The 17,515-nt window shown below is 48.6% G+C and overlaps 1 protein-coding gene across 1 annotated transcript in view; it reads right to left on the reverse strand.

Moving 5' to 3' along the window:
* Nucleotides 1-12,582, reverse strand: part of DAP (death associated protein) — a gene marked incomplete at both ends in the record, with an annotated part of 66,886 nt that extends 54,304 nt beyond the window's left edge. The window contains one exon of the mRNA XM_080696810.1: nucleotides 12,525-12,582. Coding sequence (XP_080552936.1) covers nucleotides 12,525-12,582 — 58 coding nt within the window. The remainder of the gene's footprint in view (nucleotides 1-12,524) is intronic.
* Between the last annotated feature and the right edge of the window lie 4,933 nt (nucleotides 12,583-17,515).

Consider the following 17,515-nt stretch of genomic DNA (forward strand, 5'->3'; position numbering starts at 1 on the left):
CGCTATACTCATGACCTGTTCTTCTCTGTTCACATCTCCCCAGCTCTTGGAAACCAGGCATCTCATCGGTCTGTTCTGGACATCTGAGATAGAAATGGAATGATACACTGTGTGGCCCGGGGTGACTGGCCCCACTCACTTAGCATGGCTCACGGTGCCTCTGCACCGTAGCCTTTGAGGACCCCACTCCTTCTTAATGCCAAATTCACTCTGCTGCATGAGTACACCGCATCGTTTATCTGCTCACCAGGTAATGGATATTTGGGTTGTTTGCACTTTTTAGTTGCTATGATCAACGTAACTTCGAACATCCATACAACTTTTCCTGAGTACACGGTTTCATTTTCTTGGGTGTAGACCCAGGAATGGAATGGCTGGGTCACCTGGTAACTCTGTATTTACCCTTTTGAGGAACTACCAGACCGCTTTTCAAAGTCCTGGCACCATTTGACATCCCATCACCTCTGTGGGCTCCAATTTCATGCATGCACACACCTGTTAATGTCTGTCCTTTTAAGAGCAGTCATCCTAGTGGGTGTGAAGTGGTATCTCACTGGAGTTTGATTGGCATTTGCCTAATGGCTAATGTGCTGATGATAATCTGCCAGGACGCGGGTGGGATATAGGGATTCTGAGATCTAATCCATGTGGGAAATGCTAGGCTGAACAAAGTCACATGGCTTTCTTCAAGAGTGTTTCTGAGTGTACAGAGCTGAACTATGAAGCGTTACGAGGGGGCAGGAAGTATTACGGAGCATGCAGTCTCCCCCAAGAGTATCTGACCACAGATTTTGGTTTGGTTTTGCTTTTTCAGTAATACTGGCTATCATCTTAAAAGATGATGCTAAAGCACCTCAGGTATTCTATGGAATAGACTACGGAAACTCTGGCCCTACATTCAAAACGCTGGCCATGCTTGGCGGTGTGAAGCTGAAGTTCTCTGACAAAGCTGCATGTGTATTAAACACCCTGCTGACCGCGTGACCCAGATGAGTAGAACACCGTGCTCATGGGGAGCTGGAACATGAGGTCACGAGCCCAGGTACACTGGACTTTCTTAAGCTCTTTAATAGCCATTTACCTTCAACCTCTGCCTCTGCCCTAACATCCTAATGACTTCAGGTCAAACTCTGAGTATATCACTGCTTAGCTAGCCTCCAGCCTTCACCAACCCTAAAGCTGTACGGTCATATTTGAGACCTACAGGAGAGATTTCCCGGCTTTGCTACACACCCCACTTACCTGACACTCCTGCCATCTGTGTTAAACACGTTGATTTATGGCTTTTTTGTTCTGTGGAAATAACACTGTTTTGCTATACAGCCCACCTACCTGCCCTCTCCCTGCATGTGTTAAATGCGCTGATTTATGGCTTTCTTTTACGTGCTCATAAAAGTTTCGTGGTGGAATATGTTACTTCCTGGACCATGATCACTTGAATTTGGCATAGAATAAGTGATTTTCTGGTTTCCTTTAAAGCGGTTGTTCTTCTTATTTGGTACTGGGGAATAACCCCAAGGGCGTTCTACCTCCGAGCTACTGCCTCAAACCTTTTTTTATTTTGAAACAGGGTCTCACTAAGTTACTGAGGCTCTTGCTTACTGCTGAGGCTGGTCTCAAAGCTGTGATTCTCCCGTCTCAGCCTCCCAAGTGCTAGGATTACAAGTATGTGCCACCATATCATTTGATCCACCCAGGGGGATATCTCAGGCATTTGTCTAAGGAGGGAGTGTCAGTGCTGGAGGATGCTTGATAGAAAGGAGTGGTGTGGTGTGGTGGCACATGCTTATAATCCCTGCGCTTGGGAGGCTGAGATAGGAGGACTGCACAGGTTCGAAGCCAGCCTCAGCTACTTAGTGAGGCTCTCAGCAACTTAGTGAGACCCTATTTCCAAATATAATACAAAATAGGTCTGGGAGTGTAGCCCAAAGGTAAAAGGCTCTGGGTTCCATTCCCAGCACCACAAAAAAAAAAAAAAAAAAGAAAAAAAAGAAAGAAAAGAAAAAAAGAAAAAAAGGAGAGTCACTTCTTGTGATCACAGGCCCCAGTTCTTGCTGCAGGCCCTCACCCTCCTCAGGACAGCTACCGAGTCTTCTGTCAGGGCACAGCCCACATCCCACAGTAGAGCCAACTTGTTGCCCTAGGTCTTCCAAATGTGGCTGAACCCTGCTAATTCACCAAAGTCCAGGATGTGTGTGTGTGTGTGTGTGTGTGTGTGTGTGTGTGTGTGTGTGTGACTGAGGATGGAACCCAGAGACATTCTATCTCTGAGCTACACCCACAGCCTTATGTTTTTTACTCTTTATTTTGAAACAGGGTCTCACTAAGTTACAGAGGATCTCAGTAAGTTGCTGAGGCTGGCCGTGAACCCGTGATCTTCCCGTCTCAGCCTCCCAAGTACTAGGACTACGAGTGTGCGCCACCACACCTGGCTCAGGGCAAGTGTATGCTGACAAACCAGAGGAGAATATGGGGTCGCCTCAGGAGCACACACTTCAAATTTTAGTCTTCAGTTCTTTGGGAGATGCTACCAGCCCCAGATTTCAGGAAAACGATGCTGCTAATTTCTGAGGGCCGACAATAAGTATCCTAGCGTCAGGCCATTAGAAATGAGCACCTTGGAGTGCGTAAAATAAAGGGCTGCATTTAAACAGTGCCCGCACTGGCCTGGGATTGAAACTAAACTCTCCCTCTGCCCCCACCACTTCTTTCAATGGAGAGGGGAGGTTCTACTTTGAAAATAATACATGGGATACTGTTGAGTGGTCCTCCCCCACATCTGCTCTTGACCCCGGCACCTGATTGTTTTAATCATTTTACTTCTCATTTCCAGTGCTTATCGTTTTTGCTAATTCATCGGGTCTTTATTTAACGACAGACCCTTCTTTTCTTGTTTCCAATGACATATTTAATAATTTCAGACACGTGTGTCTTAGAGTTGTGTATCCAGTTATGTTATCTGAGGTCGCTGTGAGTCTGAGCCTGCTGTTGGTGTCTGTCTGCTGGTTCCTCCTGCCGTGTTAGGCGATAGTGGCTTATGCATTTGTCTTCACTGGGGTTATTAGTGAGGATCCCCTGGGGCCCTGGGTGTTGACAGCAACCCTGTGGAGACAGGCTACAGATGTTTCTGTCAGACCAAGAGTAAGGTACCTGGAAGTCCTTTTTATAGAGTTCTCAGAATAGAAGCTGCCAGACCACAGGGTGTAAGTCTGAACCTGACTCACATAAAAGCAGGCCTGCATTTACGAGTTCCCAGGGAGACGCACGCGTCCCTGCAGAGCCCTGCTGGCACGGCCCAGCTTGCCTGCCCCGTGTTGATGGGCAGGCCCCCTTCTCCATGGCCTCCCCAGGGTCTGGCTGCTGATCACCCAGCTTTATGCTGGGCCAGGGATCCTGCTCCCTCCCTGGCAGGGGCTCAAGTCCCATGCTGTCTGAATTTTAGTTCTTCCTTTTGTTTTTGGCCCCTAGGAATTTCTCCCACTTTCATCTCAGAAAAAAAAAGCAAATAAATAAGACAAATATAAATAACTCATGGTTTGTAGGCAGCTTTTTAGTCTAAGCTTGCACAGCCTATGTAGCTTGCCACCCCATTAGAAATAGAGATTGAAAATCAAATTCTTTAGTGCATTAAGATGATTTCCCCCATATGGGATTTGAGAATTATGTTTTTATTACCACAGAGCCTAGAAGAACTGTCCGAATAGATATTCTTGGGAATACATTTCCCTCTCCTCTCCAACTTGATCCTGTGCCCATTAGGAACTAATTAAAGATGTTATTATGTTCCCCCAAAATACATGCTGAAGAGCTAGATTAGGACTGTATTTGGACACAGGGCCTATAAAAAGGTAATTAAGTTAAAACTAGGGTGGACTTTAATCTAATAGGATTGATGTCCTTATAAAAAGAGACATAAGCAATGTATGTGCACGGAGGAGAGGCCATGAGGTCAGAGAGAGGCCTCGGGCGATGCCAGACCGGTCCACTCCAGCCTCCAGCACCGTGAGAGAGAGATGCCGACTGGCTACTCTGTTACGGCATCCCTAGCAAATACATACTGACGTCCACTTAAGAATGATCTCTGAATCATTTCAACTTGGCAGGCAGAAAACTTAAAGACAGTAACATGCAGGTGTGTTCTCTGAACTGACCAAAGGGTAAAAGGGCGGTGCAGCTAGCTACCAAGAAAATGCTCCTGGGCGTCGAGGCGGCACCTGAAGCAGTGGAGTCTCTGGCTCTCTCGTGAAGCAGCGGGTCCATTCCTGCACTGGAGCAGGACTCAGCGTCAGGTCTCCATCACCCGGCACGAGCACTGGAGTTAAACTCCACTTGTAAAAACAATTAACTGCATCCATCTCTCTCGGTGCATTTGGTGATTAATGTGGCACTAAAAGGTGGCAATAATAATAACAACTCAAGGCTGAGACAGATTCGTTTTAACTTGCAACACTGCCAAAAAGTAAGACAGCACATATTTCCTGTGATTTTTGTATTGGTGTCTCGAGAAACTGCCATGCCTAAAACGACAACGGTTGAATCATGCTCCCAGGAGTCTGCAAAATGCTTTGCAAATCTAGGTATTTTCATGAGAGACATTAGAAAGAAGAACTCTGATTTTTGTTGTGGTGGTTGTTTTTCAAATGAAAGCCTCAAATCTAAAGAGTTACAAGCTTCCTTTTAGCAAGAGAGCTATGTAGAGATTAAGGGCATGAATCCTGGAGCTGGGCCTGTCGCTCAAATCCCATGTCTGCCCCTGTCCATGTCATGATGTGTACATGTGTGTATGTGCATGTATGTGTGAGTTTGTGGTTGAAGTTCCTTGTGCCTCAGGCTCCTCGATCCGTGAAGAGGCCCAGAGTCTTCCTCCTTCCGGAGCCAGCTGGGGGCTAGATGAATCAGTGTTCTTGAGACACCTCCCACAGGGCCGGGCACACAGGATGCACTCAACTGTTACCTAGTCTTTTTTTGTGTGTGTGTGGTACCAGGTACTGAACCCAGGGGCACTGGACCTCTGAGCTACACCCCCAGCCCTACTTTTTATTTTGAAACAGGGACTCACTAAGTAGCTGAGGATGGCTTCAAACCTGCGATCCTCCTGCCTCGGCCTCCAAAGTACTGGGATTACAAGTGTGCCCCACCACGCCCAGTTTATGAAACAGCTTTTACGAATCAGAATCGAGTGCTTGGAGAGAGCACCACGGTGCTCACACCCTTGGCACCTGAGTCATCTTCTCGCTGTGATGACTGCACTGAGCCAGGGGACGCTGCACTACCGCTCCGAGGCCTGCTGCCGGCCACCAGCACATCAGCACCTAAGTATGGGAGCATCCAGAGAATCCCAGATCCTGGTCCTTCCTCCCGCTTCCGCTCTTCTTTGATGTTGCGAGGCCACGGCCCTGACTCCATATCCTGTGCCACTTTGTAGCCCCCACAGAACCTGCAGCATAAAAGGGGAGCCAGCTACCGCCAGCAGCACAGCCAGCAAGTGGCGCGGCTGGGCCGGCCAGGCAGTGTGCGTCCTGCCTCGCTCGCTGGCTCGCCTCCTGGCCAGGCAGTGCACATCCTGCCTCGCTCGCTCGCCCGCACACCTCTCTGAGCTGGGACTCCTTCCACGCAGCAGAGCACGGAGGCTCTTCAGAGACAAAGTACCAGCCAGAAGACAGGTCCTGGTTATCACACCAAAGCGAGCTGGGAGAGGAAAGGTTCTCTGCGGAGCCTCTTCCGGCCCACATGGAAAGGAGTGAAGGACTCCCTCCCTGGCCGGGCCTTGGCCTGACGGACCAGTAAGCAAACACGGAGGGGCAACGTGAGGACCTGCTATGCCTGGCCATGCGGCCTGGGCAGTTAGGGAGCCTGACCCTGGCCACTGGCTCTGGCCACTGTGTACCAACAGCCTAGGAGAACCTAGAGCGGGAGACCGCGGTGGGGAAGGAGAGGGTCTTCCCAGGATCCCTCACTACTAGGGTAGGAGCCTGGGTGGTCTCAGGGAGAAAAGAAAGGCTGTGGATGCACACCAAGGTCCCAAAAGCACCGACCACAGTCTGGCGCAGGACTTGCAAGGGGCCTGCCTTTGTTCTTGCCTGAGAAGAGCCATAGAAATGTTATTCAAAGGGATGCTAATCCACTCCAAGAGATGAAAGGTTTGAGCACTGTTCTGGTAGAAGAACAAAAGAAAACAAACTGAAAACACTGTTTTAGGATTAACCTACGGGTCTCAGGTAGCGCGGGGTGGTGGTGGTGGTGGTGGTGGTGGCGGCGGCGGCAGGAAGGCAAAAGGAAATGAAATCGGGCCTCCTCTAGGACCGTGGCAGGGGAGGACGGGGCTCTCTGGAAGAGCAGGTGACTGTGTCTATCTCACTTTAAAGGAGGAGAGGGAACACTTGCGATGCAAAGGGGCCCCCGGGGGTGGGCGCCCTGCAGGGAGAACATGAAGAGGCCAGGAGAGCAGCAGAGGGCCCAGGTTCTGACGCCTGGCCCCACAGACACCAATGGGAACCCGCCCCTGATGTATCCCTCGACTTGCACCCCAGATGTCTTCATTGTGAAGGACACTGAGACGGTGAGAAGGAAAACTACTACTCTGCGCTCAGTACTGAAGGCTTGCAGGCACTAGGTGCTTCAACCAGGAGGACTCTTTTCACTTTGCAGGGGTGGAAATGGAGTCCAGAGACCTGGTGCCACCCCTCTGCCCCTGGGGCAGGGAGCTTCGAGGAAGACCGAGAAAGGTGGGTCTGTCTCCCATGGCAGTGTGTCCCCCTCACCACACGGCACTGACCCAAGGATACCTGGTAGGGACCAGGTGAGGATGGGGGCTGCTGTGCAGGGACAGTCCCCCTCAGAGCCCAGGTGTGGGACAGCGGCAGGGAAGGTGTGCCCGGGAGGAACGCAGTACTGGGGCTCGGTGGCTGAGCAGGGGCTGGCGAGCTGCCTGCCATCCCACCTCCAGACTGCCCTGCAGTTTGGAGGTTTGTGGTCACTGTACTGGGTTCCGGGCAACAGTATGGGATGGTGGCTTTGGTGGGCAGCACGGCGCCCCCTCCCTCACGGGAACTTGCGTGTGCTAGATGGTGAGGAGAAACTGAGGCTGCAGATGGATCTATATTGGTGATCGGTGACCTCAGGACCAGACTGTGCGGACTATCCGGGTGGCTCATGTGATGACAAGGGCCTTAAGTGGGAAAGAGGCCAGCAGAGAAGACAGGTCAGGGGTCTGATGGAGGAGGAAGCCTGCAGTCTTCTGGGCTTCGAAGATGGAGGAAGGGGCCACAGGCGTGCGGGCAGGTGGGTAGGCTGGCTCTAGACGCTAGAAAAGGCAAGGAAATGGGACCCCTCACCCCGTTGCCAGAAGGAAATAGCCCTGCTGGTACTTTGATGTTAGCTCTGCGAACGTTGTTTTGGACTTTTCTGCTCCAGAACTGTAAGGTAATGATGAACTTGGAGTTACTGAAACAAGGAAAGTGGTCTATTTCCCATATGACTTCAAATACAAGCATGTATAGTCATTCTAAGTTTAGTGCTTTTAAACCACTAAATTTATTGTCATTTGCCGCAGCAGCCACAGAAACAAACTCGGTGAAGCACATCCCTTATTTTATAAACAAGACATTTCTGACACGGGGGAGGGGAGAGCTTTTGTAAAACCACGTCACATGTCACGGGGCCCTGGCTGACTTGGAGAAGGACACGGCTGGCAGGTGCTGGCCAGGGAAGGTGAGCAAAGGTGGCTGGGAGCAGAGGTGAGGTCCACAGCTCTCAGGGGCGCAGCAGTCCAGCCTGCCTGGAAGCTGCTGGGAAAATGCAGTAGCTTCAGAGTCTTTTTCCCTTCAGCATGCTGGGGCCCAAAACTGATGTGTGACCTGTACCACGGAACCTCTGACCAGTGACTAGGTCCAGAGAAGGACCCCCTGCTTAGCAAGCCTGTGACTTTTGATGTGATAAAAGACATAGCTTTCCAGCAATAGAGTGAACTGGGAATTTTTTTTTTTTTTTTTTTTTTTTTGTAATACTAGGGAATCAAACCCAGCGGTATTTTTAGTACCGAGCTGCTACATGTCCTGCTCTCTTTGAGACAGGGTCTCCCAAGTTGCCTAGGTTGGCCTTGAATTTGTCATCCTCCTGTCTCATAACCTCTCCCACCTCACTGCAAATTGGGATTACAGGCAGACATAACTGCGGCCAGCTCTGACCTGGGTAATCTAGCAACCTTCCTGAAGGAAGATAATTCAGGTAGACTTGGCCACTCAAAACCTTTTAAATGAACCCTTGACTTGTGTTCGACTGACTATATAACAGAGAACTTGATTATTCTGGTTATTAAAATTAGCAAATCAATCTCGTTCCATATTTACTTTAAAAGCAATCATGTTTACATCTTCATTTGACTCAGCTCTGTAGGGGATGTCAAGTCTGCTCTTCAAAGGAAACTGTAAAATTAATAACATTCAACCCTATCACATGTCAGATTTCTGAGACTTCAACACACAGTTTTGGCTCCCCTGAAAAATGGGAGAGGCTGACCGGGGCCAGCAGCAGCATGTATTTACCAAACAGATTTTATCCACATCACTGCCAAAACTCACAGATAACTGGCAGAAATGACTAATAGCGTGGCTTGTAATTACGTCCTCCCTTCTGCTGTGGAATGCTATTACGGCTGTTAGATGAAACAGAAAGGAATCTCCCTAATTCTAACTCTGCTAATCTACTCTTGCAGTAACTCATAAAACAAGCAGTCGCACCCTATTTCTCTGCAAATATTTTGTAGTGGAGAGCAGTGGCGGGGTCTCAAGTCATTAAGAATGGATTACTCCTGCAAAGACATTTGCAGAAAATGATACAGCACCATTCATCACTCATAAGTAATGTGATTTTGTATCTACACAGTCTTCCTTCAGCATCTCTAGGAAGCCTTTATGAACTGCCTCAAGCATCTCACATCTTGGGAGGCAGACAGGATTGGTGAGCAATGAGTCCGCTGTCACCACTGCATGGAGAAGACCCTTCAGGTCAGTCCCCTGATCACTGGGTGAGAGAAGTCAGCAAGACACTCCAGACACTGTCTCAGAGGTAGAATGCCCCTGGGTTCAATCCCAGAGCACCTCCCCAATAAGAAGCTGGGGGTGTTGGTCTACACACACCTGTAATCAGCTCAGCTGTGTAAACGGCACTGTCCTGTGTCCCCATGGTAAGGTGACTGCTAATCTAAAAGTGTCAAGCGCTGAGAATGTGCTGGCCAGGTGCAACACGCAGGGAACTGTAGTCAGCCTTTCCACCTTTCTGCTCCGAGGGCCAAGGGGCCTCTTGCATCATCAGCACACACTGGAGAGAGCTCCGCGACAGGGGAGCTGCAGGCCCAGCATGCTATAGGGCAGCGAGAGGTGAGAGAGGCCTGAGGAAAGCTACTTATGGAGTGTCTTGTGCCAGGCACTATGTCGCTCCTGGGGCTAAGACATCAGCAAGACCCTGCCCGGAAACCAGGAGAGGCAAAGGAGATAGGAAAATGCTGTGGAGGGGTGTAGGAAGGGGCCGGTCCAGACAGTGTGAAAGAGAAAACACAAAAGAACAGCGAGCCACTGGAAGCAAATTTTATTATTTCTGGTTGAGGATTTAAGCACAAGTCTGTTATCCAACTCAAGCACTTAATGAAGGTGTTCCCAAAGATTTTAAGGCAGTTATTTTGATTTACAAATGGTGCTCTCGGCTGTCTTTGGTGATTATCCTTTATTATAGTGGGCTGCCTTATTTTTTGAACATCTACTCTGCAGAAATGGCACTCTCTTGCAATGCCAGACTAGCAGGAACAGTGGGAACTTCCTGGAAAAAAAAAGGCTTGCACAGAGGATCCTTGTAGACAGGAGGAAGCTGCTTCCCAGGGGCGCTACTGAAAGGCCAACGTCACAAGGGCACCTACAAAGGGCACCTTTCTAAGCTATACCTGGGCCCTCCCTCCAGCTTTGGCCAAATCTTAACTGGCCTTGGGAAATGCTGTGTGACCGTGACAGCTACCCTAGGCACGCCTACCTGACTGGGGCTGCCTGGGCAAAAGGTCTTCTCTGAAGTCACTAGAATTTACCTGCGGAACTGACTGCTCTGGGGGTTATGAGTCCCAAGAGGGAGAGCTGGAAACAACAGTGCAGGATCGAGGAAGGCAGCCGGGCCCTGTGACTGGCCCAGAGGAAGACCACCAGGGTGACCTGAACGTCAAAGATGAGGAAACCTGAGCGTCAGAGGAGGGAAGTGGCCTGCCTCAAAACTTGGAACCCAAGCGCACCGATGTATCAGCACAAGTAACCTGCCTCTGTTCTCCTGATGTATTAGCACAAGTAACTTGCCTCTGTTCTCCTTAGGCAGAAATAAGCCACTTAATTTGTAATTCAAAAGCCAAGCTATTTAAATTCAAGGAAAATCAGAATCCTGAGTGAAATTTCTCCCAGGGAGTTAATATGTATAATTTATACCTCTGATTTAAAAAAAAAAAAAAACTCCATATGGAGATGTCTCTATATGCGGCTTAATTACTGCTACTCTGATTTGGAATCATTCCAACAGATACACTTTCATGATTCCATCACCCTGGGGGACTGGCCAGCCTCCACAGCAGACTCGTGCTGCATGGTGCTGGGAAGTGAAGGTGTTGCTCCCACAGCCCAGCACAGGGCTGCAGGCCGCAGGCCAGGACCTACACAGTAGGAATTAAAGCTCAGAGTCGTCCTTAAAGGAAATCTCTTGCTGGTTTTGTCTTGGTTTCTTCTTTTTATTCTTTCTCTTCCTGCTGCTGAATACCAACTCAGATCCTCCTGGGCCCTACCGTTACCAAAGTGACACTAAAGCTATCCTCAATTTTCTTTTTCAGTACTGGGGATGGAACCCAGGGGCATTGTACCTCCAAGCTACACCCCCAGCCCTATTTTTTAGTCTTTTTATTTTTTGAAACAGGGTCTCATTGATTTGCAAAGGGCCTAAGTAACTGAACTGAGATCCTCTGGTCTCAGCCTCCCAAATGCTGGGATTACAAGTGTGCACCACCAGGACCAGCTCCCAAAGCCTTTTCCATTACAATGGGATGCTTTTCTTTTTTCTTGGTACTGGGGTCCCTGGAAGCCCTTCTATCTCTGGGCTACACTCCCAGGCCTATTTTCATATATATATATATATATATATATATATATATATATATATTTTTTTTTTTTTTTTTTTTTTTTTTAATTTGAAAACAGGGTCTCTTAAGCCAGCGAGGCTGGCTCTGAACCAACACGATCCTCCTGTCTCCGCCTCCCAATAGCGGGGATTACAAGCTTGCGCCACCATGCCCTGCAATGAGATGCTTTTCTAACAAGCCACGCCTCCTGAGACTTACTGGATCAGTTAGCCACTTTTTCACCCTAGTGCCAGTTTGTATTTTTTTTGTTTGTTAAGAGGCTCTGTCACCAGTAACACATAACACATATTCTGACTCCTCGGAAGCAACATATTTTAAAGGCTTGTTCCTCTTTCCTGTGACGAGGCAGAGAATTAGTGTTCTGCAGTGGGGGCCAGATTACAGGAATGTTTACTGTTAGATAAAGATGGCCCAGATCAGATGTGCCACAAAAAGAAGCCATGTTTCTCTAAGGTTTCTGAAAAGACTGAATTTATAGCACTAATGTGGACAATTAAGGCTCTAACAACATACAAAATAAAAAACTGTACACGTCAGATGTGGCTGGGACTCGAGGTCTTTGATCGCCTCCCGGTGGGTGTCCTTCCATATGGATCGACTGTCACTAGAAAGGCCAGGAGAAATGGAAATCAAGCAGATTGGACAAAGTCACAAAGAGCAAGGAGGAACTGTGAGCAGAGAGGCGGCAAAGAACATCAAGGCTGCTTGGAGTCCTGTTTGCTTAGAAAGACGGCTTTTTTCTGGTTTACTTCTTTGGATCAAAAGTTGAGTATTTGCTTTAAGAAACTAAAGAAAAAAAATTATTTTTTGAGGAAAAGCTAGACCGTGACAGAAAACAGGGTAAAATAAGTTGATATTGAATAGTTAATGATAAAAATTATTTCCACTTCTTTGGTCCTTTTCTCAATATGCAGTGCTGTCAGACTACAATTGATCATCACGATACTAAGAACACTGCCCTATTAACTGTTTCTTTTTTTGGTAAGCACCGGTAAATGACAATAACCACTTTCAGTGAATAACAACTCTAAGTGTTGCCACTGGAGCGAGGTGCGGTGGGGAGCTGAGACCGGAGGACCACGGGCTGGAGGACAGCCTCAGCAAGCAGTGGGCCTCTCATCAACCTCGCAGATCCCTGTTTCTACATAAAATAGGGCTGGGGTTGTAGCCCAGGGGTAGGATGTCTCAGGATTCAGTCAATCCCCAGCGCCCCATACAAAAATAAAAAGCAGAAAATAAAGCTGCGCCACTGGGCCCGGGCCGCGCCCCCGGCACCCGACGCCCGTGGGTCCGCTTCGGCCGCGAGCCCCGCTCCGCCCGGCCGGCCTCCCCGCCCGCGCCCCGGGACCGCGGAAACGAGTAGTACCGGCGGGCGGGTGTCCAGCTCTCGTCTCTAGCTTCCCTTCGGCAGGAGGCGAAGACATGGTACCACCGGGGCTCCGCGGGCTGGGGCGGCGGCGGCGCGGCTGGCGGCCGGGGCGGGAGTGCGCGTGTGGGCGCGAGCGCGAGCGCGAGCGTGAGTGTGCGCGTGCGCGTGAGCGCGAGCGAGGGAGGCGCGCCCCGGGCACGCCGAGCGCTGCCACCGGGAGGGCGTGGCCGCCAGGCGCCGACGTGGCAGGCCACGCCCACAGGTGCCCTGCGCGGTGACGTCATCGGCGGCTCGCCGCGCCCGAACGGAGCATGCGCAGTGGGCAGCGCCACGTAGGCCGCCCTCCCCTGAGCAGGGTAAGTAAGGGTGGGGCGGGGCAGAGGCTGGCGAGGACACGGTGAACGTAAGCCAGTGTAAGGGTTAGGTAAAGAAAGGCCCAGCAAGCCGGGCATGGTGGGACATGCTTTTAATTCCAGTACTTAGTGAGGCCCTCTGCAACTTAGTGAAACTCTGTTTCAAGAAAAGGAATAAAAAATCAGGCTCATTTTTAAATTAGTCAAGAAAAACAAGTGTATGGAGGCCGAATGGAGGAAAGCTTTAAAGATACCAAACCAGTTAACTTCATGAGTATTTTTCATTTTAGGCTATATGGCTAAAAACTCATGTCTTAATGAGTCTCAAAGAATTGTTGCTAAGAAATATAAGAATATTTAGGCCGAGAGAAAGCACTGTGCCCCGGTTTAGTTGGTCCCATTTTTTTCTTTTCACAGCACATAAACTTGCATGCATGAGCCAGGGCTTCCTAGACTCAGGAACACACAGAATTGTTACTGGGTGCTGGGGTAGAGGAAGGAGATGGCCTGGGCTCTGTGAACCTGTGACCTGTTCTTGAAGATGACGCTGACCGGGACCACCCAGAGTATCAGCATGTTATGGTTGGGTTTGGGATGTCTCCCTAAAAGGCTCATGTGTTGAAAGTGTGTCCTCAGTGCAGCTGGGGTCAGCAGTGAGCACATCTGGAGGTGGCAAATCATCGGGGTGGGGCCTCAGGGACTGCATATGGCACTGGCCCCTCCTCTCCTCTCACTCTGTCTCTGCTTTCTGGCTGCCAGGAGATGAGCCGCTGTCCTCTGTCATGTCACACGTTGTGACCCATGATGTCTGCCCTGGACTTGACCGACTATGGACTGAACCTCTGAAACACGAGCCCAAACAGACCTTTCTTCCTTTCTGTTGTTCCTGTTGGGTATTTTGATCATAGCGATGGAAAAGTGGACCAAACCACAGCATGCTCAGTTTCCACATGTTCAAAGCCAAACTCCTGATTCAACCACCTACCCACAAACAGCTTCCTACTAGAATGGACCCAAGCTATTTGCTACAGCGTGGAGCAATCTGCCTGCTCAATGGCACTGCTGCTGAAGGAAATACTATTGTTCAAGAATGTAATGAAGCCGGGCGTGGTGGCGCATGCTTGTAATCTCAGCATTCGGGATGCTGAGACAGGAGGATCATGGTTCGTGGACAGCCTCAGCTACTTAGTGAGGCCCTTTGTTTCAAAATAAAGATTAAAAAATAGAGCTGGGGGTGAAGCTCGGAGATAGAATGCCCCTGGGTTCCATTCCCAGTACTGACACACACACACACACACACACACACACACACACACACACACAAAGTAATGAATCCAGGCATAGTGGCGCTCACTTGTAATCCCAGAATTCGGGAGGCTGAGACCGGAGGATCATGGTTTGTGTACAGCCTCAGGTACTTAGCAAGGCCCTTCGCAACTTAGACCCTGTTTCAAAAATTAAAAGACTAAAAAAATAGGGCCGAGGGTGTAGCTCAGAGATAGAATACCCCTGGGTTCCATCCCCAGTGCCAAAAAGAAAGAAAAAGGATTGTAATGAATGTAATTTAAAAAGCACAATTTTTTTGTGGTTGTGGTGCTGGAAATTGAACTCAGGCTCATTCTACCTCCGAGGTACACCTCCATCCCTTTTTATTTTATTTTTTGGAAATGGTCTCACTAAGTTACTGACAACCTCACTAAGTTGCTGAGGCTGGCTTCGAACCTACGATCCTTCTGTCCCAGCCTCCCAAGTACTGGGATTACAAGCATGTGCCACCATGCCTGGCTAAAAAGCACACATATTTCGAACCTCCCTTGCAGGTAAGGGTGGTCAAGTGATACTCTTCTGACCACTGAAATGCGAGTGGAGGTTTGCTGGGATTCCTGGGAAAATCTTCCATCCTTGACAGGAGGACATCCATTCTGCCTGGTGACTTCATTGAATTCAGACAGAAGGCAGAGACAGAGCGATCCCTGTGGCCACACTGGCTGGCCATGTCGACACTACTTTTCAGCACAAGCCAATTCTTCCCATTAGGACGTAGGATGAGCCATTTCTACCACTGAGAATTGTCTCCTCCAGTTCTTTGTGTGACTGACTCCTTCCTGTTCTGTGATCATCTTTTCAGGGGCTGGTCTTGACCCTCAGAGGTGGGGGAGGCGGAACTCGCCGATACCACTTCTACTGCCGTGAGTAGGTTTTCATCCTCACCACAATCCCTCACTTGTTTGTCTGTCTTTTTCCAACGACTAAGATGTGAGCTCTGCAAGAGGAGCGACCTTGTCCATCTTCCCATCTGCTGTATCCCCAGCTCCGAGAGCCCTGGAGGGTGCAGAAGCATCCAGTAGACATTCCCTCCCCATAATCTTAGGACACAAAAACACTTCATCCCAGGCGTGGTGGTGCATGCTTGGAAGCCCAGTACTTGGGAAGCTGAAACAGGAGGATCACAGGTTTGAGGCCAGCCTCAAAAATTTAGTGAGACCCTGCTTTAAAAATAAAGGAATAAATAAAAAGTCTTGGAGTATGCTCAGAGGCAGGATGCCCTGAATTCGATCAGTAGGACTTGGAAGGCTGAGACAGGTGGATCACAGGTTCAGAATCAATGTTGGCAACTTAGCCACTGAGCAAGGATCTCAACAACGTGGTGAGACCCTGTTTCCAAATAAAACATAAGCCAGGTGTGGTGGCACACACTTGTAATCCCAGTATTTGGGAGGCTGAGACAGGAGGATCGCAGGTTCATGGCCAGCCTCAGCTACTTAGTGAGGCCCCCGCAACTTATAGACCCTGTTTCAAAAAAAAAAAAGAATAAAAGATAGTTCAAAAGTAGAATTCACCTGGGTTCAATCCCTAGTACTGCAAAAAAAAAAAAGAACAAAAAAATAAAATAGGGCTGAGAGTATATATCGAAGGTAGAATTCCCCTGGATTCCATCCCTAACACCACAAAAATAAAAATAAAAAAGAGTATCACATATCTTACACATGCACACACACACACATGCACACACACACACACGCACACACACATGGATCCCTGGGATTTTTCTTGGCCCCAGCCTGTTCCTCAGCCACAGGGTAATTGAGAAACACTTTGGGGCATTTTTCGAAAGCTATTCCACATGCAATAAAAAAACATAGAGGTCAGTTTTAGTCACCTGTGAAGTCGTACTTTAGTAAAAGATATTCAAAGAAAAGAAAAACCAACCTGAACCTTAGCACACTATTCCTCTTTATTTGGAAGTTAGAAAATAGAAACTGCAAAAACGGAGAGAGTGATGCAGCCATGAATAGCGATTTCCTGCAGAATTTCCAAAGACTTTGTGAGTTATTGATGAAAAAATGTGTTTTAGTCAAGAAATGAGGGGAAGGATAGGAAAAAATTGCATTTCTGGCTCCTCTTTTGAGTCATTATTTGACCTTGTGCAAGCTACTTACATGTTCTGTGACCAGAATTCTTCACTGGAGGTAATAATACTTCCGTTATTTGGGGATTCAAATAGTTATTCAATATTGTGTCTTAGCATTTATCTCCTTGTATAAAATTTCCTACAAGAGTGTATGAATTGCTATAAGCTTAAAAATAAACATGACAAAGATATCAAGAATAAAGAGGCTTCCAGCAAGACAAAGTAATCTCAAGGGAGCCTGAAATTTGAAATTGAAGAACAACGTATTTGGTTACTTTTTTATTTTACTAAAAGAATGCAGGAGACAGTGCTACTAGGGCATTATTTTATCCCTCTGCCCGTCCCTCCCTCCTTTCTTTCTTTCTTTCTCTCTTTCTTTCTCTCTTTCTTTCTTTCTTTCTTTCTTTCTTTCTTTCTTTCTTTCTTTCTTTCTTTCTTTCTTGTACTGGCTATGGAACCCAGGGGCATTCTACCTCTGAGCTACGCCCCAAGTTTTATTTTTTTATTCTTTGTTTTTGAAACAGGGTCTCACTGAGTTGCAAAGGGCCTCACTATGTAGCTGAGGCTGTCCTCGAACTATGATCCTCCTGCCTCAGCCTCCCAAATGCTGGGATTACAAGCGTGAGCCACCACGTTTGGGTCTCCCTCTGCCTTTTAGTAAACACTAGAAACCTTTGAAAAGGCTGTTGTGGTGTGAGTGGGTCATCCTCAGAGAGCATGAGTGAGAAACTAGTGCAGAAGCGAGGTGGGGAGCTCTGCCCTCTGGAGCCTGGGGGACTCTGCGGAGACTTCTCACATGGGTCTGCCTGGGAAGCAGAGTGTGTGACTGTCTGATTATTGGGGTGGGGCTAGGGGCGAGGTCTCTGGACCTAGGTTTGAGATCCTGGAGAACGTTTACAAGCGGTATGAGTAACAGCACACTGAAAGTCCTGTGTGAGCCTTAGGGCAATAAACACACGTGTTCTCAGAACATGCACGTTGCTTGTTATGAGAGATTTTAGAGAAACAGCAGATTAAAATATACATGTAAGGTGAAATAGAATATTCTAGAATGTTCTAGAAGAGTAAGAGGTTCTCACTGCTCTGTGTAGGAGTCAGGCCAAGGAGCAGATTTCGTGGCCAGGAGCTTTTCACTTGACAGGAAATGGTGGCGGGCATTCCATGTGGAGGAGGAGCAGAGGAGAGGCATGGAGATGAGCAGGCCGGCCGGCCCCAGCGTGTAC

The sequence above is a fragment of the Muscardinus avellanarius genome, assembly GCF_963383645.1.
Source record: "Muscardinus avellanarius genome assembly, chromosome: 1".
NCBI lineage: Eukaryota > Metazoa > Chordata > Mammalia > Rodentia > Gliridae > Muscardinus > Muscardinus avellanarius.